General features: G+C 38.7%; 1 protein-coding gene across 1 annotated transcript in view; it reads left to right on the forward strand.

Annotated features, from left to right (window-relative positions):
- The first annotated feature begins 737 nt into the window (after positions 1–737).
- The window catches only part of LOC101289454 (N-deacetylase and N-sulfotransferase 3), a 157,520-nt gene continuing 135,180 nt past the window's right edge, over positions 738–23,077 (forward strand). The window contains exons 1-2 of the mRNA XM_012531333.3: positions 738–1,061; positions 15,674–16,818. Coding sequence (XP_012386787.1) covers positions 15,838–16,818 — 981 coding nt within the window. The 5' untranslated portion in view covers positions 738–1,061; positions 15,674–15,837. The remainder of the gene's footprint in view (positions 1,062–15,673; positions 16,819–23,077) is intronic.

Genomic DNA, 23,077 nt, shown 5'->3' on the forward strand with positions numbered 1-23,077 from the left:
ACGAGGGTACTGTTTCCATGAAGAGGAGCGAGTAGCTGCAAAGCAAAACCACAAATATCCACTACAAGTTATCATTAGTAGATCCACTTCCCCCTCTTAGTAAAACTGTCACATATGCTATGTTAGTGGGTCAAAATGGAATCTAAAAGAAAAAACAAAAAAAATCATTCGATTGAGGCTCCTGATCAACCTATAGTTCAGAAGAGTGTAACCTCACACCTTGTATCCAAAATGTTGCTCCAGTTGCTGGCCTTCCATTTGTCTTCAGGAGCTGGAACACGTGGCCTTTAGAAAGCCCGCAAATAGTGGCAATTCCCTGCTTACAACCTCGAAGCCGCCCGCCTTGCTCTGCCAGGTCCAGTGTCACTGGCGGGAGCGTGACCAGAGGGGACTACGAGGGTGAGCCCGCCCCCCTTCCCAGCGCCGCCTCAAGGACTCGCACCCACTTCCCACGCGGCGCAACCCTTCTCATCCTTGGCGGCCGCTACCAATACTGCCCGCAGTGGCCGTCGGAACCGGACGACCGGGGCGGGACGCCCGAGGTCCCCAAGCCGAGGGCTGGGCAGGCAGACCCGGGTGCGAGGCGGGCGGATGAAGGCGCCTCCAGCCCCCTGGCTCCCGCCTCCTCCCCTTAAGCCGGCGGGCGGGCGCGGGCGCGGGCGGGTCGGGAGCCGTGAGGCAGCGTGAGGGCGGCGCCGGCGCTGCCGGGCGGGTCCCGGGGCCGCGGAGCGCGTCGGAGCGAGCGCACGAGCCCCCCGCGCGTCCGCCGTGCTCGCCCCGCGGCCGCTCCCGCCCGGCGCCGCCCGCCCTCCTGGATCCGCGAGGCGCCCACCGGACGCGGCCGCGGGGACCCGGGCGTGCGAGGGCGGGGCCGCCCCCGCCGGGCTCCCGGCACCACGTCGCCCCTGAAAGAAGCCCGAACGGCGGGGCTGCCGCGAGGAGCCGCGGAGGCTGAGGACCCGGGAAGGCGGATCCCGCGGACGCCCGCAGCCCGAGGAAACCACCAGGGACCGGGCAGTCCTCGGCGACTTGGAATGCGGACTCCAGAGGCGGCGCGCACGGTCAGGGCAAGTTTCTCGCGGTTTGAAGGGGTCCTGAAACCGCCACTCGTTTTAATTGTCCTTTCCCCTACTGTTTTAAATAAGTTTATTTAGACAGTGAAGAAAAAAAGAAAGCTTCCTGGATGACTGTAGGTTTGTAAATATAATCCCGAAAGTTTTGCATGGTGTGGTTATTTGCTTATGCATATTTATTAATCTGTTAACTCTTCAGCTAGACAGAAAATTGACATTTTAAATATTGTTTGAGGAACATTACAAGTTCGCTGCTGCGTTAAGGCATTGTGTTATTTATCAGCTTAGTTAGCATCTGTCTTCCCAAAGTGGTACCCAAACCTGTCCCTTGGCGACCGGTCTTGCATGTGACACTCTTGCCCTCTAGTGCCTCAGCAGCTTGGTAGCAGTTTGATGGCTAATATTAATGAGTTGTTACATAACACAAGGGTACTTGGGCCTGAACTGGTTATTGCTGCCACTTTTTACAAAAGCCAAAAGGCTGAGCCGGTGGTAGTGGATACTGCTGTTTCAGTTTCTTTTCTATCTATTGAAACTTTCTCAAGCGTTTTCAGCTCTTTCTGTTTTCATTCCAGGTAAGTGTGTCTATTTATTTATACTATACATTAATGGCTCACTCATAAATGTAGGAGTAGCAACTTTGTTTTTAATTAATCTAAGAATTTCAGGATTGAGTAAGTGCCTAATTTTATCTTTATAGAAGAAATAGAGGATTTAATTAAATTGAGTGAAATAAAGAACTGTCTTCTCCCGGTGTAATATTAAAGCTTCTCTTTTATAAAATTAAAGTGTTAAGGGGATGATCCCTTATAATTGTTTAAGATCTCCACCAAGAACTTGTAATTATTCTGCAGTAGATTTGTTAGAACAAATGTCTGTTGCTTGATGGACTAGAAATTTGTAAGCAACATTAGAGATTTAAGCTATACCTGTTTAACTATACAGTAATGATCCTCAACAAATCTTTCTATTTGATGCAATTCATTTTATAAACATTATGTTAAATTGTACAGTTAATAAAATTAAATGCAACTGGCAAGAAATAGCCTAAGTATTGAATACAGAAGCTTTAAGTTAAAAGAAAATACATATTCTTCCATTTAATATATCCACTTTTTCTGAAGAAGAACTAAGTTTCATTTTTTTAAGGGGTTTACCTAGATCATCTTCCAACAAGTTCTTCTAGTTCTTCTAATATCTGGAAACTATTTAAGCCTCAAACTCATTTAAAGTTGAAATTTATCCATATTCTTTATAAACATATTGGAGTATGGCAACATATGTAATCTGGAAGAGTTTAAAGGAATTCATTCCTAAGTAATGTAAACAACTAAATCTTAATATTAAAATACAAATCAGATATTGAGACACATGAGAAACTGACCTCAAATCCACTTTTTCTTTTTCTTAGAAAATACATTATCAACTATTGAACACTGCTGTTCACCACTAGAGAGCAGAGTGATGTGGAAGAGAAACTCTCAAACATCTGATATTCACCTGAAGGGCATTTTTTCCCTTTTTCTTTAGCCATAGCTCCCTATTAACATTGTATTTGAGAAGTAGATTTCAAAAATAAATTTGAAAGAGATTCTTTTGGAAAATAGTACTGAACATATCAAGAGGCTTGCCTTAACAGAAACTCTTTTCCTTTTCTTTCTCCAGTTAACACAGACAGTATCTGCCACCTCTCTGATATTTTTATTGTTTTTGTTTATGGTCTTGATGGGAAAGCAGAAGCCTTCTTTCTTTGTCTAAGTAAATATTGATATTAAACTGGTCACATGAGTTAATTTTCTACATAGTCTTTAGAATAAAGATTCTCACATTACTAAAATATTTTAGATAAAATAAAACTTTTATCTCTTTCTAGAGAAATTTGTTATAGTTCAGTTGAGTTGAGTTATAGTATACCATTTCTTTTAATACATTTTCTTGAGAAAACTATTGTTTCTGAAGATTATGGCAAATATTAGAGTAATTTGTGGTATAACTGAAAGGTTTGTTGAAAAAAATATAGTGGAAGTGATACCCAGGCATTTGAGGTTCTTTCTTTCTGAACAATATATCCTGCTGAAGAAGTTATTATGAGCTAGAATCTATAAATTCAAAGGTTGACTTGTCATTAAGAATTTTAAAATGATAAAGAAATTACAAATTTTTCTTTTAATTCAGGGAATCTTATATGACTTCCTTGAATCCTGGTTGAATCTCAACTGTTCTTTGGTGATTAGTGGCAACTTTTAAATTTAAATAAAATTTGAGGTTAAAATACTTTGGTGATTTGTATGCGCTAGAAAAACAGCGACATAGAATTGGTGATAAAAACACTATTCTCAACTAAGTAAATGCCTTGGACTTCTAATTGCTTAACAGTTTAGACAATAGGGGAAAGACAGTGGAAGTTTACTTATCCTGTGCTGTGGCTGTTGGTGATGAGCACTCACACTGAAATGCACGAACTCTGAACACCTGTCCTTATTCGAGGATGCTGCCAGGCCACAAAAGTAAGAGCTTGCATTATAATGGTAACTAGTGTGAACAATGCTCATAGTTGTGAACAATGCTCACAGTTGTTTTATAACTGAAGTTTCTCTTAGAATACCCAAGAATTGGTTTTAGAAAACCAACTGATTTATTTGTCTGCTTGTTTGTTTTTAATAAAAACTATATCCTTAGGCTCTGGGACATCACAATGAGTGATTTATCGCTTCAAGTTGAGCTAAACATTTTTCATCAATTTCACGTAAGTTACATAACTAGAAAAAAAAGTCAGGCCCTGCTGCAAGTATCCTGTATAATAAATTATTTTACAAAAACTCCTACAAATTAATGAGGGCTGTAACTCTTCACTACCTGTTCCAAAAAATCAAGTATTAAAGTTCTATACTAAAACCTTTTAGCAGCTCCGTGATGGGTATCCATTTTATGTACATTTCACTTTAAAATCTTTTTCTTTGATTACAATGTTTGAGAATAACATGAAGTTAGATCTGGATTCTAGGTCTGGTTCTGCCGTGAGAACTGTAGCCTTGGACAACTCCCTTGCTGACTCTGGGCCTTGGTCCCTCACCTGGAAAATAAGGATCTCAGAGATCCTTTCGTATCCTCTTTATTGCCCAACACTGTGGAAATTGTTCTGGAGTACAGGACAAAAAGACATGAAAAAAAGTAAAGAATAATGCAAAACTAAACTTACTGAGAATAAACTTACTGAGTACTACAGTCTAGAATTTTAGTAGTACATATGTTAAGTCATTAAAATGACAGCTAACGCTCAGAATGGTTATGTGTACCAGGCACTGTTCTAAGCACTTTACTTACTAATTTTCAGCTCATGCAATCTTCACAAAGATTATTTGAGGTAGATACTGTAATTATTTCCACTTCACAGATGAAGAAATTGAGGCACTGAGAGGTTACCTACATGACTAAGATGGCATCCCTGCCAAGTGGTAAAGCTGGGATTCAGTTTGAGTCTGGCTCCAATGCACATGCCCTTAACAACTAAATTACATTGTAACTCTATATGTTTCAAATATTTGTGCTTGATATGCCTCTTGATATAATATAGGAAATTCATGTACCACTCTACTCATTTCCACTACTTCTACCCTTACATATGAAATGATCATTCATTTATTCAAGAAAAATTTACTCAGCACCAACTATTGTTCCAGACTTAAAGCGGTTCCCAGAACCCTTATATGTGGTGCCTTCCCTAATGGGGTATATATAATCTAGTTTAGGTGATTTCTTCCTCCTCGCTTCCCAAATGAGTTGTGTCACTTGTTCTAAAAGATGCCCAAGGCAACAGAGGAAGAATTTGTCTAACTTCTTCATTGATGCACCCATAGGATGGAGAGTAAGAGAACCAGGACCTCAGACCTCCTCAGGACTCCCTATCATATTTTTTCATTGCTCCTCTCTGCTCTTTTTGCATTATCGACTCTGCAGATTGGCTGCCTCTGCTTCTCTGGTTCATGTAAACTGCCCTAAAACAGCCAAAAACTGATTTGTAACTTTACATCTTTTTTTAAAAATTTTAACATCTTTATTGGAGTATAATTGCTTTACAATGGTGTGTTAGTTTCTGCTGTATAACAAAGTGAACCAGTATACATATACATATGTTCCTATATCTCTTCCCTCTTGCGTCTCCCTCCCTTCCACCCTCCCTGTCCCACCACTCTAAGTGGTCACAAGCCACCTAGCTGAACTCCCTGTGCTATGTGGCAGCTTCCCACTAGCTATCTATTTTATGTTTGTTAGTGTACATATGTCCATGCCACTCTCTCACTTCGTCCCAGCTTACCCTTCCCCCTCCCCGTGTCCTCAAGTCCATTCTCTACGTCTGCGTTTTTATTCCTGTCCTGCCCCTAGGATCTTCAGAACCTTTTTTTTTCTTTTTTTTAGATTCCATATATATGTGTTAGCACACAGTATTTGTTTTTCTCTTTCTGACTTACTTCACTCTGTATGACAGACTCTAGGTCCATCCACCTCACTACAAATAACTCAATTTCATTTCTTTTTATGGCTGAGTAATATTCCATTGTATATATGTGCTGCATCTTCTTTATCCATTCATCTATTGATGGACACTTAGGTTGCTTCCATGTCCTGGCTATTGTAAATAGAGCTGCAATGAACATTTTGGTACATGACTCTTTTGAATTATGGTTTTCTCACGGTAAATGCCCAGTAGTGGGATTGCTGGGTCATATGGTAGTTCTATCTGTAGTTTTTTAAGGAACCTCCATACTGTTCTCCATAGTGGCTGTATCAATTCACATTCCCACCAACAGTGCAAGAGTGTTCCCTTTTCTCCACACCCTCTCCAGCATTTATTGTTTCTAGATTTTTTTGATGATGGCCATTCTGACTGGTGTGAGATGATATCCCATTGCAGTTTTGATTTGCATTTCTCTAATGATTAATGATGTTGAGCATTCTTTCATGTGTTTGTTGGCAATCTGTATATCTTCTTTGGAGAAATGTCTATTTAGGTCTTCTACCCATTTTTGGATTGGGTTGTTTGTTTTTTTGTTATTGAGCTGTATGAGCTGCTTGTAAATTTTGGAGATTAATCCTTTGTCAGTTGCTTCATTTGCAAATATTTTCTCCCATTCTGAGGGTTGTCTTTTGGTCTTGTTTATGGTTTCCTTTGCTGTGCAAAAGCTTTTAAGTTTCATTAGGTCCCATTTGTTTATTTTGTTTTTATTTCCATTTCTCTAGGAGGTGGTTCAAAAAGGATCTTGCTGTGGTGTATGTATAGAGTGTTCTGCCTATGTTTTCCTCTAAGAGTTTGATAGTATCTGGCCTTGGATCTAGGTCTTTAATCCATTTTGAGTTTATTTTTGTGTATGGTGTTAGGGAGTGTTCCAATTTCATACTTTTACATGTAGCTGTCCAGTTTTCCCAGCACCACTTATTGAAGAGGCTGTCTTTTCTCCACTGTATATTCTTGCCTCCTTTATCAAAGATAACGTGACCATATGTGCGTGGGTTTATCTCTGGGCTTTCTATCCTGTTCCATTGATCTATCTTTCTGTTTTTGTGCCAGAACCATACTGTCTTGATTACTGTAGCTTTGTAGTATAGTCTGAAGTCAGGGAGCCTGATTCCTCCAGCTCCATTTTTCGTTCTCAAGATTGCTCTGGCATTTCGGGGTCTTTTGTGTTTCCATACAAATTGTGAATTTTTTTGTTCTAGTTCTGTGAAAAATGCCAGTGGTAGTTTGATAGGGATTGCATTGAATCTGTAGATTGCTTTGGGTGGTAGAGTCATTTTCACAATGTTGATTCTTCCAATCAAAGAACATGGTATGTCTCTCCATCTATTTGTATCATCTTTAATTTCTTTAATCAGTGTCTTATAATTTTCTGCATACAGGTCTTTTCTCTCCTTAGGTAGGTTTATTCCTAGATATTTTATTCTTTTTGTTGCAATGGTAAATGGGAGTGTTTTCTTAATTTCACTTTCAGATTTTTCATCATTAGTGTATAGGAATGCCAGAGATTTCTGTGCATTAATTTTGTATCCTGCTACTTTACCAAATTCATTGATTAGCTCCAGTAGTTTTCTGGTAACATCTATAGGATTCTCTACGTATAGTATCATGTCATCTGCAAACAGTGACATCTTTATTTCTTCTTTTCCAATTTGGATTCCTTTTATTTCGTTTTCTTCCCTGATTGCTGTGGCTAATACTTCCAAAACTGTGTTGAATAATTGTGGTGAGAGTGGGCAACCTTGTCTTGTTCCTGATCTTAGTGGAAATGGTTTCAGTTTTTCACCATTGAGGATGATGTTGGCTGTGGGTTTGTCATATATGGCCTTTATTATGTTGAGGAAAGTTCCCTCTATGCCTACTTTCTGGAGAGTTTTTATGTAACTTTACATCTTATGGTCTAGGCAAACCATAAGAGACTGGGTTAATAATCTCTTTTTCCCATGTCTCTGAAGAGGACAAAAATGACAAGGTTATATCCTGAAAGCTGCACTGGCAGTATCATAATGCCCTGCTGTTAGGCATGTACTGATACATACATTCTAGTTGAATTTAAGAGGATATAGGCAGACTTTTTCCCCTATAAGTCATACAGGCAGAGCAAACAGCAAGCAGCAGTGTGATAGTTTTCTTCTCTTGCCTCACCTCATGGCATAACACTGAGGGAATTGAACAAATGTATTCTTTCCTTCATAATTGCAATTTGCAATTCTTTCCTTCATAATTGCAAATTGCAATAGAAAGTCATTTTGCATCAATATATCAAACAAAGCTAATATCCCCAAGTGCAGCTTTTCTCCCATCCATCTTACAAAAACAAAAAAAACAGTTCTAGAGACAGAGTATTATTCTTGGTTGTACTCCATGCAAATCAGCATCTTACTTGTCTACCACAGCAGGGTTCAATAAATATGACAGAATTTCACACATTCTTTCTCAGAGAAAAGCATGTTCTTTGTCAGTTTTTTAATATCACTGAATTACTTTTAGCAAATTCACGTAATGTATTTGAGGCCTCCCAATGAATTTTTCAACACTATAAAATACGGTTAATTTTGTGAAAGAGGAATATTGTCAAGATCTTTTAAATATCTTTCATTTATGTTAGAACCTGAAGTTCTTTAGTTATTAATACTCATTTTCCAGATGGCAGTCTTTTTTTCACATTTCTTGTGCTGCCAACATGATTCTATTCCATTTGGAAATTGATTTTTACTTTGGGATGATGTTGGGTGTTAGTGGAAGAAAAAAGATAGGTTACAGTGACAAGTAGGTGCTTCTCCTTGCAGATTTTGCAATGTTTTGCCAACTGTATGTTTGTATATAGTCAGTTCTTCACTATGTATATGAAATGGCCTGTGATTCCAAATATTGCTCCCTCCGCCTTTCATTAATGTAGATAATTAAATAATGGCTAATGTTTCCTCGGTGGAAAACAGATGTTTTCCTTTTTAAAAACAGATGCATTGCAAAACAACCCTAACCACTCTGAATTCTGAAAAATATCAGGAAGGGGGAAATCGGTATTTGAGTAAGAGTCAGTAAAAGGTACATTGTGGATGTGCCTGGTTTGTGGCTGTGGTCAAGGTGGTCACTGCCGTTCACAGTGTTTATGTTATCACCCTGACTGAGGCCGACGTGACTGATGGAGGGTGTTCATTCATGGAAGATGGTTTGACTTCGTGACTGCTCTGGTTTGTGAATGCAGCTGCTATTTGTAAAACTTAGTAGAGGCTCTTTTTCACTCATTTTTCAAGTATTCAGTGGGATGTGTTGATATCAAGAATACAGAAGTGAACAGGGCAAGTACTTACAGATTCTTCCCAACTATGAAGAAATACTACGCAGAAAATCACATGACTGACTAACTATGGAACATGACTAATCACATTATAACTATGGAATGTGCTGCAGAGTTCAAGTAGATGGTGATGTGAGAGTGTGTTACAGGGAGCCCTGACAGATCTAGGGAATCAGGGAGGCTTTTGTGAGGCAGAGACATTTATGCTTAGAGCCACAGGATTTGGACAATGAAACCAAATGAGAAGAGCAGAGAAAACTTCCAGACAAAGAGAACAAACAGCATGTAAGAAGACCCTGAGTCAGTAAAGAGCTCCAGGCAGAGCTCCTGCCTGGAGCTTAGCTGGGAGCACACCATCGAATCAGGCCTGAGATGTCAGAGTGGGAAGCATACCTCAGTGTCTTGTGGGATGTGTATAGGAATTTGGGTTTTAATCCGTGAGTGAGATAGGCAGCCATTGTCGGATTTTTAGCTTGGAAGAAACAATCAGATTTGTACTTTGATGCTGGATTGAAAAAAGTATAGCGGGAGCCAAGAGTGTTTATGGCGGGGCTAGTGGTTGTCGTAGTTCAGGTGAGAGGGACATTGCCTGGAAAAGGAGAGAAAAGCACTGGGTCAGATGAGTTTTAGAAAATGGAAATGAGAGCTCTTGGGTCTATTTAGATAAGCAGGAGTGAGGGAAAAGAAGGTGTCAAGGGTGAGCCACCAGATGGTTGTGGGAAGATGAAGATGGTGTTAGAGGGTGGATCACAAATTCAGTTATGGACAGGTTAAGCTTGCTTGTGACATGATTCCAGTGGAGTCAAGGAGCGGTGGGTCTATAATAAGAAAAGGCACAGTTACTGTGAGTTGTTATTATACCAAATCGATAGTTCAGTTTGGAGTCCTGGAGCTCAGAGGAAGGAGGTTTGAGTTACAAATAAACATTTGGAATTTGGGGGAGCATGGAGGGTAATGAAAGCCAGGGAGTATATGAGCTTATCTAGGAAAAGGGGGGGGCGGGATTAAAAGAAGGCCAAGGATGGACACGGTGCCAATTATGCCGCTTATTGGGCCTCTTCCTCTGCACTGAGATCCATCTGACTTTAGATTTCTGCATCAGAAGTGGACTTCCTGTACTTCCCACCACTCTGCTTATACTAGAATGTTTGTAGCTATCCCTTTATGAACCCTTAATACATTTTTATTAGCCATCTTCAGGATATTTCTCTCATTTATTATGTTATTTATACCATCATCATCGTCATCATCATTATAACAGGTAACCTTTAATATATTCATTCTCTGTGCCAGACAGTTTTCTAAGAGCTTTTTATACTTTTAACTCATAATCCTCATCAAAACCCTATTAAGTAGGTACCACAAGTATCCCCCATTTCATGAGGAAACTGCAGCATCTAAAGAGGTGCCTGATATCCATTTCCTGCATGTCCCTAGCATGAAAGGGATGTGTTGCACTTCCCTTCCCAGGTGGACGGTATCTTTGCTGTAGGCTGTCGGGTTCGAAATCAGTTCAGCTACTACAAGCTGAGGCATCTTGGGCAGGTTACTTAGGCTTTAAAGGGCCCAGGGCCATGTTGGCATATAGTGAGTGTTCTTTAATGTTAGCCGGGCTGTTGCTGTTATTCTGCCTTCCCACAGGATGTAATTTCCTCCAGTGTGCCTTATAGGAAATCCTGATGAGGTGGTGAGGCTTATCACCAGCCCAACCTTGCAACGTTCCCGTATCTACTGTGACTCTTCCAAAATGCCTGCCTAAATGGTTTGTTGATTTTCTAAATGTCATCATCAGTTTCTTGGTCATTCAGCATATTCCTCATCACAGGTCGAATAGGTGGCCAAGTCCAACCCCAGCTGTCAGCTCTATGCTTCTAAGACAGACACTTGTGTCCAGGAAACTCTGACACGCAGGCTCGTGGGCCTGTTCTTCAGTCATTCACAGAACCCTTCAGACCATGCAGAAGTCTGTAGTTTTCAATATATTTTTGTGAGAGCCCTTCAAGAACACTATTGTCATTGTACCAAAGGGTTTACCTGTTGATCTTTTTGGCCTTTAAATATGTTTTTATCCTTTGTCTTGTTTGAAAGATCACTGGGAATAACACAAATCCTATACCCTTGGAAATTTCAGTCTAACAAAACAGACAGACATTAAACAAATCATGTTGCTAATAATAATAAGAGTTTTGATAAAGGCCCCAAAGGAAAAGTAATTATAATTAGAGTATGTAATCTGGAGACCTGGCCTAAAGGGGGGAGGCGTGGAGTTGGCCAGAAGGACTTTCCTGAGGGACTGAGTGTGTGTAGCATATTGAGATTTACCCGTGACCCATCAATTTCAAACCTTTCTTTGACTTTCTTATTTGTCGTCATCCAACTATTTTTTAGAACACGGTGATTTTGCTCTCTCCCCACACATCATTTAGTCACCTGCCTGAACCCTGAGTGTCCATCACTAGCTCAAGTCAATTTCCGCTCCAAGGTGTTTTTATTACTGGCACTTTTTTTTTTTTTTTTTTTTTTTTTTTTTGCGGTACGCAGGCCTCTCACTGTTGTGGAGCACAGGCTCCGGAGGCGCAGGCTCAGCGGCCATGGCTCATGGGCCCAGCCGCTCCGCGGCATGTGGGATCTTCCTGGACTCGGGCAGGAACCCGCGTCCCCTGCATCGGCAGATGGACTCTCAACCACTGCGCCACCAGGGAAGCCCTACTGGCACTTTTATTCTTCTAGTCCCAAAGCCTGCCCTCTCCCCAACCAGTAATCATTTCCTTTTCTCTTTGCCTCCCAAGTCTCTCTTTGTTTTCATTCTCTCTGATAACCACCTTGGTCTGGACTCAGACCACCCCCCACCTGGATTATGCAGCAGCATCTTAGCTGGGCTACCCGGACTCCACCTACTTCTTCACTGCGTGCAGTGCAGCGTGTACTCTCTCTGTTCATATTACTGCTCTCTGTCCATTCTGGATGTCACTGCTACACTAATCATCTGTAAACACTATTTTTATTGTCTCTCTTCTGTTCAGATACACCCAATGCTGTTTCACACTCTTGCGTTCACAATCACTTCCAAGAACGTTCATCAATCTGCAGTACTCTTTCAATCACATGTTATTCCCATTTTCAACCCAACACACAGTGCCTTCCAATTAGTTTAGGCTGACTCTCAGATAAACACACTGTAACCATTTCATTTCTTCAACTTTGCCAGGTTTTTGTGCCTGATGTGTTCACCTCATCCTGGTACCCAAATCCTGCCCATCATGCCATGTCCCCCTCAAGCACCATGTCTCTTAGAAGGTGCCACTGACTTTCCTAAGTTTCATTACTCTCTTTTGCCCTTTCTTCTGAAACTTATAATAGATAGAGTCTGTACAGCACAAATCACTACTTATTATGGGCAACATAGTGTTGGCTGCTGTTTCACAAGTCTCATTTCCCCCATAGAGACCATGCTTCTACAGACAAGAATCATTCCTAAAATTACTTCTGTGGTGTCCGCAGCACCTAGTACAGCACTAAGCCCAAAGCAGGTGTTCAATAAATACCTAAAGACTGCTTGCAGAATGATTAATTCAAAGGTATCTTTGGGTGGGTGAAGATTTAATATCTACCATAGTTGCTCTTTTGTCCCATGTTGGGATGGTATGAATATATTTCTTAGTAATGAATAAAACAGAGACATTAAATCCAGCAAATGTATGGATAATTGTAATCATTAATAGTGATGTGTAGCCTTAAAAATAATTTATGGCATTAGAATAAAGTAGAAGGGTCAAATTAACCTTTAAGGTTAATATGCCATTGTATTCAACTAATTCCACAAATAGCCATTTGGTGCTTACTCTGTGCCTGACCCTAGGCGCTCAGTGATACACAAAAGAAGCATTATCTCTACTCTCCTAGAGTTTACAGTTAAACAGGGGAGACTGACTTTAAACAGAATTTTAATTATAATAGTGTCAAGAAGTACAAAGGAAAGATACTTTCCACAATGGCTGTGTGTGACTGCTGAGTCTTACCATGTTTAGGTCAGCTCCACGCTGAGAAGTTTTCACAGGGGAATTGTGTGGAGGAGTTTAATTTTCCTTATGTAACTGTCTTGTTAGTGATGCCCCACTGGTGAAAGGCTCAGGAGAAGCTGCTACAGGGCCATCTAATGCAGAGGAAGGAGTAACAGCAACAATTCAGTCCATCCCGAGATTTTCAGAGCTAACGGAGACAGAGAGAGCATGGGAAGTTGTTGGTGGTGGACGAGGTTGCAGTAGGAACAGGAAGTTTTGCGAGTCCACCCCAAAGACTAAATTTGACCACAGCGAAGTGAGATATGCAGCCAAAAAAGGTTTGCAGAAAACTTAAGAGAATCTTAATGTATCCATTTAAATATGTTAGACCAAATCCTACACTCAGGGACGTACACATTGGAATTCCCTTTGGCTTCAGGAGGACACTGGAAGCGTTTAATGGAAAAGACATGTCTTTCAGTATTTTATACTTGCTAATGTAGAAGATAATTTGATAGGTTCCTAATAACTGTCCTGCATAGTGAGACCAAATATTCCTCACCACTCTGCCTTATCATAGGTAAGAATTTTATGAATCACATGCCTTTCACTTCTGAAAATAGGAACAAACTATGAGACACTGCTATCTGAAATGCAAAATGTGGTAATACGTTTTATATCCAGTCAAAAACACTTCACAGCTAAAATTGAAACAGAAGCCTAGAGAGATGTGAGATTTTGTATCCTGCTATTATACCTCAGACTATTACAGTATTCATAAACATGTACCTAACTTTAAAAGTACAGTTACTTTTCAAAGTGAAATAACTACAGTTACAATGAAAACTCTCTGTTGTCCTGGTAATTTTGATTTGCTTAAATTACATCGAAACCTATGTGAGAATGTTTAAAAGAGTAGGATTTCTTTGAGACCATTTCAGAGCCCTTAATGGCATTTTACTTGGCAAAGGGTGGTGTACCAGAGACCTTCCATGAAATATGAAGTTCAGCACCTCCTTTCTTTGCAGTGTCCCACAGACTTGTCCCTGCCCACATTCTGTCTGCTGTGTGAGCATTAACAGTCCGTGATTGGACTGTGAGAAAGGAGCCTATACTGGCTTTTGCCAGAGTTGACTCTAACACTGCTCTGGGATATATTCCACATTCTTGATTAATTCACTCCCCCCCACCCCGCAAAATCTCACCCTTATCGTGTTATTTCCCAAATCAGGAAAGTTTAATGGCTCCCTACAGGCTTTCTCAACAATGAACTTCTATGCTATCTAATCTCTCTATAATCTGAGTTACCCATATTTTATTGTTTATTTTTTAGCTGTTCCTCACTCTTTCCTTCAACTCTTCATCAGAGTGTCCCTTACCCAGTATTGTACTCACACCTGCCTCTGTAAAATTACCTCCGTCTCAGATGCCTATTCATTTTACCCTCATCCTTCAAGGCTCTGCCCGAATCCAACCCCTGACACATTGCAGACTCCCCCACTTGCCATGGTATCTGTCTTCTCTCATCCTGTGCCAGTCATTTGTCTCTAATCAACAACCCATACGTTATTGTTTGCATTCTGGTCACTGTCTCTACCTTATAATTTTGTCTCCTTTAAAGAAATTCACTCTGCTGAACATTTATATTTTAAATAGAAAGATAATTATCCCATAAATATTTGAATGAATGATATAGATTCCCTAAATATTTGAATGAATAAAGCACAATATATAATTTAAATAAGATATTTATCCTATAAATATCCTGCAGTTACATTCCAGAATATTATATTGTTCATAAAGATAAATATATATTATTCAACATATTGCTCATTGCTTATTTCAGAGGTGAATATCACAGAATTTTAGAGCCAGAATGTTCTTGGTGATCATTTATTCTAACCTTATCATTTTACTTAGAAGGTACCAGGACCAAAGTGACAATATGAGACAGAAGTGTAATAAACCCTAATCTTGTGAAGAACGTCAACTACGATGTTCTCCACTAGCACTTTCAGCTGTCTTCAGCTAGCTTTCAGCCTGCCTTATGGACAATAATAATACCTTTCTTAAATTTTTTTATATTCCATGATATTTCCATGAAAAGTGCCAGGACCGTAAGACTCTAATAACTTCTAATCTAAAAAGCACCCATGTTTCTTTCTTATTATTTTTCAAAAGTTACTAAATTTTTCAGAGGTTTCTGAAACTTGAAAAGGATTTGAAATTATAGCATAACAAAGTGTTTCATGAAGTTGCAGTTGTTTTCATTATGTTTTTTAAAAACACTTTTATGGTAGTTTTTTTATATAATTACTGAACTTTTTCTAAAAAGCAGAAACTGTTGTCGTAATAGTAGCATTTAATGAAATATATCCAAACTTTTATGAATTTTCAGTGTATGCAGTTAAAAACACATAGTTTGAGCCTGTATTACATGATATGTCAATGTATGGCTCAGGTGACCTCTCTGTGATCTTAGGTCTATATGATCTACAGAATTTGATGCAAAGCTCAAGGAGTAAGAGGCAATTCCTTGTTAGTCCAACATCTTTTCTATACTAGGGATAGAGACCTCTGTACAGTGGAGGGCTTTCCCTCTTTGTGCCCCTTCCATGTCCTCATTCAGATCTGGGAGAAGGAAAGAGGTTTTCTTACTTACCAAACACCAGTTCATGTGCCTCACAGGTTGCCACTTGTGCCAGTCACAAGGATAAGAACTTGCTCATTTTAATGCTGCAGACTGAATGTTTGATATTCTATTGCATTTTATTCTACTTTTCAGATTATATTTTCTGTGAGTCCTGATCAAGTGACACAAATGTGCTGCAATGGTGACATAAACTATTGATTGAGGCTGGAAAAGTGTCTGAAACATCATCTTTTCTTTTCTTCTTTTATTTTTTTCTGGTGCCTCTATTGGAACAGTCTGAGGGAAGTATATACAACATGAGTTTTATCATGAAGCTGCACAGACACTTTCAAAGGACGGTGATTCTGCTTGCCACATTCTGTATGGTGAGCATTATTATTTCTGCTTACTACCTGTACAGTGGCTACAAACAGGAAAATGAACTGTCTGAGATGGCTTCAGAAGTAGACTGTGGGGACTTCCAGCACCTACCATACAGGCTGATGGAAGTGAAGACAAGGAAGCTTTCTGATGCCTCAAGGACAGAACCCACAGTCCTGGTGTTTGTGGAGAGCCAGTACTCATCGCTCGGTCAAGACATCGTTATGATTCTAGAATCTAGCAGATTCCAGTATCACATTGAAATTGCTCCTGGAAAAGGGGATCTCCCAGCACTTATAGAAAAAACTAAAGGCAAATACATTCTCATTATTTATGAGAATATTTTAAAGTATATAAATATGGACTCTTGGAATCGAAGCCTTTTAGATAAATACTGTGTTGAATATGGTGTGGGTGTCATTGGATTCCACAAAACTAGCGAGAAGAGCCTACAGAGTTTTCAGTTGAAAGGTTTCCCTTTTTCTGTATATGGAAACCTTGCAGTAAAAGATTGTTGTATTAATCCTCATTCTCCATTGCTTCATGTGACCAAACCTTCTAAGCTTGAAAAAGGTTCTTTACCTGGAACTGACTGGACCATTTTCCAGATTAATCACTCAGCCTACCAACCAGTAATATTTGCCAAAGTAAAGACCCCAGAAAACCTTTCTCCTCCCATCCCTAAAGGTGCTTTTTATGCCACTGTCATACACGACCTGGGGCTCCATGATGGAATTCACAGAGTTCTTTTTGGCAGCAACTTGAACTTTTGGTTGCATAAGCTCATCTTCATAGATGCTGTTTCCTTCTTGTCAGGGAAGAGGCTTACATTGTCCTTGGACAGGTACATTCTCGTGGATATTGATGATATTTTTGTGGGAAAGGAAGGAACAAGAATGAACACCAATGATGTTAAGGTAAGGCTCTTTATCTCAAAGTTTGGTTCGTCTCTCAGTAGGTTTGTCTAGGGCTAAGGGATTTCCTGGGACATAGGATTTTTATTTTATTTGGAAATTCTTAGGCAAACTGGGATGAGTTGGCTACCCTCAGCTATTTTTGAGATATGGGGCTATATCTCAGCCCTAGAACAACTAGGTAGATAAGTAGATAATACATTTTTCTCTGAATCAAGAAGAAAATGAAGATTGTACTAAAGGATTGAGTGTGGCAGAATCCTGAAATGCATTTCCGTGTGTATTTAAAACTACAGAGTAGAAACCACTTTGTTTAATTACTTTCCAGAAACTATCTACCTCAGTAAACTATTACTAATCTCAGACATGAGTCCATTTAGCTATGAAATCCAGGTGAATTTATTTTAATGAAAATAAATACTCCCACAAATTTTCAAGAATTAAAGATCTCATAAGTAGCAAGTTCAGATGTTTCTGGAAGTCAAATGTGTGACTCATTTTCTCTTGTTACTTTTTTGAAACTCTGAAAATTAGCACTACTAAATATGGAAAGCTATGAATACACAAGCATACCTATTCACATACACACATAAGAATTTACATTAATTTTCAAAATTCATTGAACAATTCTGGTTCATATATGAAACCTATCATGCTACATTTATATTGGATTAGATTTCTTATTATGTAAAACTGCTGCCCTTAGATAGAAAACAATTATGTGAAGATAGTTGGTTATCATTGTGAAGGGATTATATTACATAAACAACTGGCTGTTTAATATTAATGGAATTTAAAATTAAAATGATCTACATTGATCTTAATTTCCCATTCGAAATGCCACTGGATTCTACCTCTGTTATACTATATATTGATTTCACGAAAAGTGAAAGGAGAGACTTTGATACATAATTTTTATTCTATATAGCTTTGACCTTTTGGTAAAATATAAAGTACTGAATCAGATGGAAAAAAAGTCTTGAAACTGCATTCTTTTCTCCAGACACTAAGCATCTGGCAAGTAATAGTAATGTTCATCACACTACTTAAATGAGCTAAGAATACCAGAAGGACTATTAAATGTTACCATAAGAGAGTGTGAAGACTGAAAAGAAAAAAACACCTTTCATATTCTTGGCAATATTTCAGACTCTTCCTTTTAAGTCAGTATAAATTAATTAATGAAGTTGTGCTTAAGTTTTCATTAGTCTTTTGAAATAGTCTTTGAAAATGTAGCTAAATTAAACCAAGCTGGTAGTTTAAACATTTATTATGAAAAAAAAACATTTATTATATCCTTGAAAATTACAAACAATATATAATTCCCTTTCTAATTTTTCCATTTCCAAATATTATGATAAAAAAATTTTAAGGCTTTATTTCTAAAATATAAGTCTTTAAAACTGTCAAAATATGTTGTTATATCATTAAAAATATGCTAGATAAGTCTCCGAGTTTTTTATGCAAACTCTACTATATCCTCTAAAATTAAACAAAATACAAAATGCCTTTAGTGCTCTTAAGGTTAAGCCATTTTTAAGTGGTATAAAAAATTAAAACCTTACTGAATAAATTCAATAAGAATTTAACATGTGTAAAATATTTTATGAATTGCTCACATTTAGATGGGAATATATTTTCTAACCAACCTAAAGGCTTAAAAGAAAGTATGTTTTGAATTATTTGGGTTTTTGAACTACTTCTAAATTGTATCTGTGATTGTGTCTCTAAACATAGTCATTCACCCATTCATTCATTCCTTCATTGATTCATTCTGTAACTAGTTATTAAGCATGTCCTACATGTGAAGTAGTTTTGGTGATATGTAAATAGAAACGTACACCATGGTCTTATCCCTTTAGAAGAGAGGGTCGGGAGAGTAAAGTTAGAGAAGCTCAGAAAGCACATAGGTGAAGACTGTGCTGAGCATCTTCCTGCTTAATACTTGGAACGGCCATATCACACGCCAACCGTGGAGGTAGGCACTAGGGATACAAAGATAAATAAAGCATGGCTCCCCCTTAATGAGTGTACCACTGTCTTGGTAGGGGTGGAGTGGGAGTGATAAATAGGTAGATAGCTTGCAATGTGGTGAGTACAATAGGAAAAGTGCCTGTGTGGTTTTATGTAAGTAATGCTGTGTGAAACACTATACTGTGTGCTGTTTACCAGAACTGTTAAGTCCTATTAAGTAGAACAGATTTGGAAGGCAAAGCTATAGTGATATAATGATTTAGGAGGCTGTAGAGATGATATTCAGACAAAAGAAGGTTTCTTGAAACTAGGAAATGAGAATAAGAATGGAGAAGGAATGACCAATATAAGAACAATATCTAAGGTAAAGTTGAAAACTTAGTAATTGGATCAATGGAGATGAAAGAGAATATAATCAAGGATGACATTAAGATTTTTAGCGTAGTTGAATAGAGTTCCCATGTGATTCAGCAGTCCCACTCCCGGGCATATACCCAGACAAAACTAAAATTCAAAAAGGTACATGCACCCCTATGTTCATAGCAGCACTATTTACAACAGCCAAGACATGGAAACAACTTAAATGTCCATCAACAGATGAATGGATAAAGATGTGGTACGTATATACAGTGGAATATTAGTCATTAAAAAGAATGAAATAATGCCATTTGCAGCAACATGGATGGATCTAGAGATTATCATACTAAGTGAAGTAAGTCAGAAAGAGAAAGACAAATACCATATGATACCACTTATATGTGGAATCTAAAATATGACACAAATGAACATATCTATGAAACAGAAACAGACTCACAGACATAGAGAACAGACTTGTGGTTGCCAAGGGGGAGGGAAGGATTGGGAGTTTGGGATTAGCAGGTGCAAACTATTATATATAGAATGGATGAACAACAAGGTCCTACTGTGTAGCTAGGGGAACTATATTCAGTATCCTGGGGTAAACCATAATGAAAAAGAATATATATATATATGTATAACTGAATCACTTTGCTGTACAGCAGAAATTAACACAACATTGTCAATCAACTATACTTCCATAAAATTTTTTTAAAGTTAAAAAATATTTAGTGTAGTTGAATAATAGTTGATTATTCCAACAACAAAGAAAGAGGAGAGAGCAAGAAGATCATAATGAAGGTCATTAGAGGTCATATGAAAATTTTCAGTTTTATTGAAGTGCATCTGGGACATACAGGTATAGATGTTTAACAGGTAGTTGGCTCCCAAGAAGTCTGGGTAGCAAGTGTAGTTTTTGAAGTTATCATTCTAATTAGGGGATGGTTCACTTTCAGCAAGAAAGTATGTGAGATCAGCCAGGGAAAGGGTTTATAGAGTGACAAGAGAAGAAGATCAAGTGTAGAATCTTGAGGAAAATCATCTTTCAGAAAACAAGTGGAGAGAGAAAATCCTGTGAATAAGAGTCAGAATAGTCGGAGACCAGAAAGCTGTGATGCTATACAAGCCTTGGGAGTAAAGAGCTTCAGTGAGGGTGTGATCAGCAGTATAAAATCTAATAGCAGGGTCCACCGAGGTAAGAAATGGCAAGTCTCCTTTGGCAAAAGATAAAAGTCACTGGGGACTCTTACAAGATCCAGGGTAATGGAATGATCGAGGCAGAGGCACAGCTGAAGTACGTTCAGGAGTAAATTAGAGGGTTAAGATATGAAGAAGGAGAGTGTGGAGTACTCAGTGGAGAAATTTTGATATAAAAGAGAGAAGAGAAATTAGCTGGAGGGTGGGCTAGAGTTAGAGGGACCAACTATCCTGCTTTGCTTACACTGAGGGCATTCAATGCTAAAATTCAGCGTCCCAGGCAAACTGGAATGATAGGTCTCCCTAACTAACTAGGGTAAGGGAAGGATTTTTTCCTAGGAAGAAAGATCCAAGAGCAGGTGGTCTAAGAAAAGGTCATGGATGTGGTGATTAATAGTACATAATTAATAGAAATATTTTCATGAAGCTCTTTTATTTAATTATTACCACTAAAAAAAACAAGTATACGTACCCTATTTGATGTATTAGGAAAATTGAAAAGAATGTGAGGAAATTGAAGGTGACGTAGAATGTTTCTTGCAAAATTAGAAGGATGGTTGCATACCACGTAAATTTTAACTGTGATGCTAATCACTGCAAACGTGCTTTTTTTCCTTATGTGGGGCAAAAACACTGCGTTTCCTTATTTAATCGGAAGATTAGAATTAGCAATGCAATATCAGTTTTTACCTGCCTTGCTACTGAATAATATGAGCACGTTTCAAAGAGCCTCAAAGCTACAGAAGAAACTGTGACATGTCACAAAATAATGACTCTTCAAGAGGAAGAAGATAAATAAGGGACCTAAGGTGTTATCTTCATTAGTTGGAGAACTTACAAGCCACAAGCCATAGCCCTTAAAGAACCAAAGAACATAGTGTAGACAAATATTATACTACGTTCAGTAAAATTGAAGTCAGGAAGGGCGTGTGTGTGTGTGTGTGTGTATTGAACTAAATGGACAAGACTTGTCTCAAATTTACCATGGACTAGTTTTGTGATGTTAGAAAATTCAAGTTCCTAGTGTTCTAACACCTGTCCTCAAACTTCCTGAGACTAGTGGTTTTTGGAGAAAGGCTTTTTGGAGAGGGAAAGTGGGTATATAAAGAGATACTTCTTCCATTAAAGCATTTTAAAGTTATACATGAAAGCACAGCATGACCAAATGAATACTAACAATTCAGATTCTCTCTTAGAAGAATGAATTCACTCGGCCTCAGATGCATCATACCTTTAGACTTAGACCGTTTCGTATAACATTTCAGCCCTAAGACAGATAGGAAGTGGAACAGGGAGGAGGCTCTGATAAAAGTGGTCTTAAGGGTTTTACTGAACTCTCTGCAGGTATACTCTCAACAAATAAAAGAGCTGCATATCACTCTCATGCCTATGTTTCTCCCTCCTTCTCCTTCTATAATAGGCACACGCGCTCTTTCTAACATTGACAGTCTTTCTAACATCCGTGAGAAAATCAAGAACCAGCCCAGCTGTATCAGAGCACACTAAACAGGGGCCTGAGTACGACTGGAGGGACTTAGCAACCATTCCCGTTCTCACCACCCTAACCTTTCCCGCGGCTCCCTTACACGTCACTATTCCTTAGTTTGGCTGTTTGTTGATTACCCCTTAAATCTACATTTTGTAAGTGGCCTCACAAGAGAGGACAGTTCTCTATGAGTGACGTTATCATTATTCTCCCTGCTAACTGAAGGTCCCAGAGCGCCTAGGGAAAAGAACGTGCTGAAAATAGAAGTAGGAAGCCGTAAAGCTCTGAGAAGTAAGTGGTATCAGGCTCAGAAGACAGACTTGGCTGACTTCTCTGTCATACAGGGGGAGCTGACCCCCCTGAGGCTAAAATGGAAGCTTCAGTGAAGGGGAGCTTCGTGCTGCCTGACCTCACCCTCTCACAAGAACCTTCCTTGCCCCAGCTAAGGTCAAGCCAGAGGTTTCGTAAAGTCATTGAAAAAGAAACTGACACACCAAACGTTTGCAGGGAAAAGGCAACTGCAACCAGTTATTCTGTCATAAGTGAAAATAGAAAGGAAACATTTCTCCAGATAGCTCACTATTGATGGATGTTAAGGCCTGTATGTAGCACCAATCTTTTTTTCCCCCAAACTCATATTTCTCTAATTCCTTTCCATTCTCTGTGATGTTTCTTATTTTTTATTTGCTAATATCCACTTTAATTGCATTGTGCTCTGGAAGCATGTGTCTATTTGATACCAATACTTTCCATTTGCTAGAATCACTTTATGACTGGATACAATATTCTTATAAGAACATATATTGTACAGTCAAGGTATATCTATTAGCTCAACTTTGTTAACTGTGTGGTTCAGAGCTTCTGTATTCTTCCTGTTTTGATCTTTTTTTGGATGGAGGGGAAGGAATAGAGTGTACTCCTTGACGTTACCAAAGATGGTATGTTTAATTCTCCAACTCTAATAGTGGATTGTAAATATTTCGTTGTTTTTCTGTCAGTTGTTCCCTTACATATTTTGAAGCTATGTTACTTAAGTGTGTGTGTGTATATATTTATATATTAATTTAATATTTTATTATTCTATGGCTATCTTAATACTAGTAGAGCTACACTGGCTTTTTGGGGGTTACTATTTAAAAATTATACTTTATCTCATTTTTATATTTGCTCTATCATCTGTCTTTACATTATAAATTAGTTTTGAGAACAATTTTCTATGACTTTTGCTTTTTATCTACTGTGTCAATA

Source organism: Orcinus orca, chromosome 4, assembly GCF_937001465.1.
Source record: "Orcinus orca chromosome 4, mOrcOrc1.1, whole genome shotgun sequence".
Lineage (NCBI taxonomy): Eukaryota > Metazoa > Chordata > Mammalia > Artiodactyla > Delphinidae > Orcinus > Orcinus orca.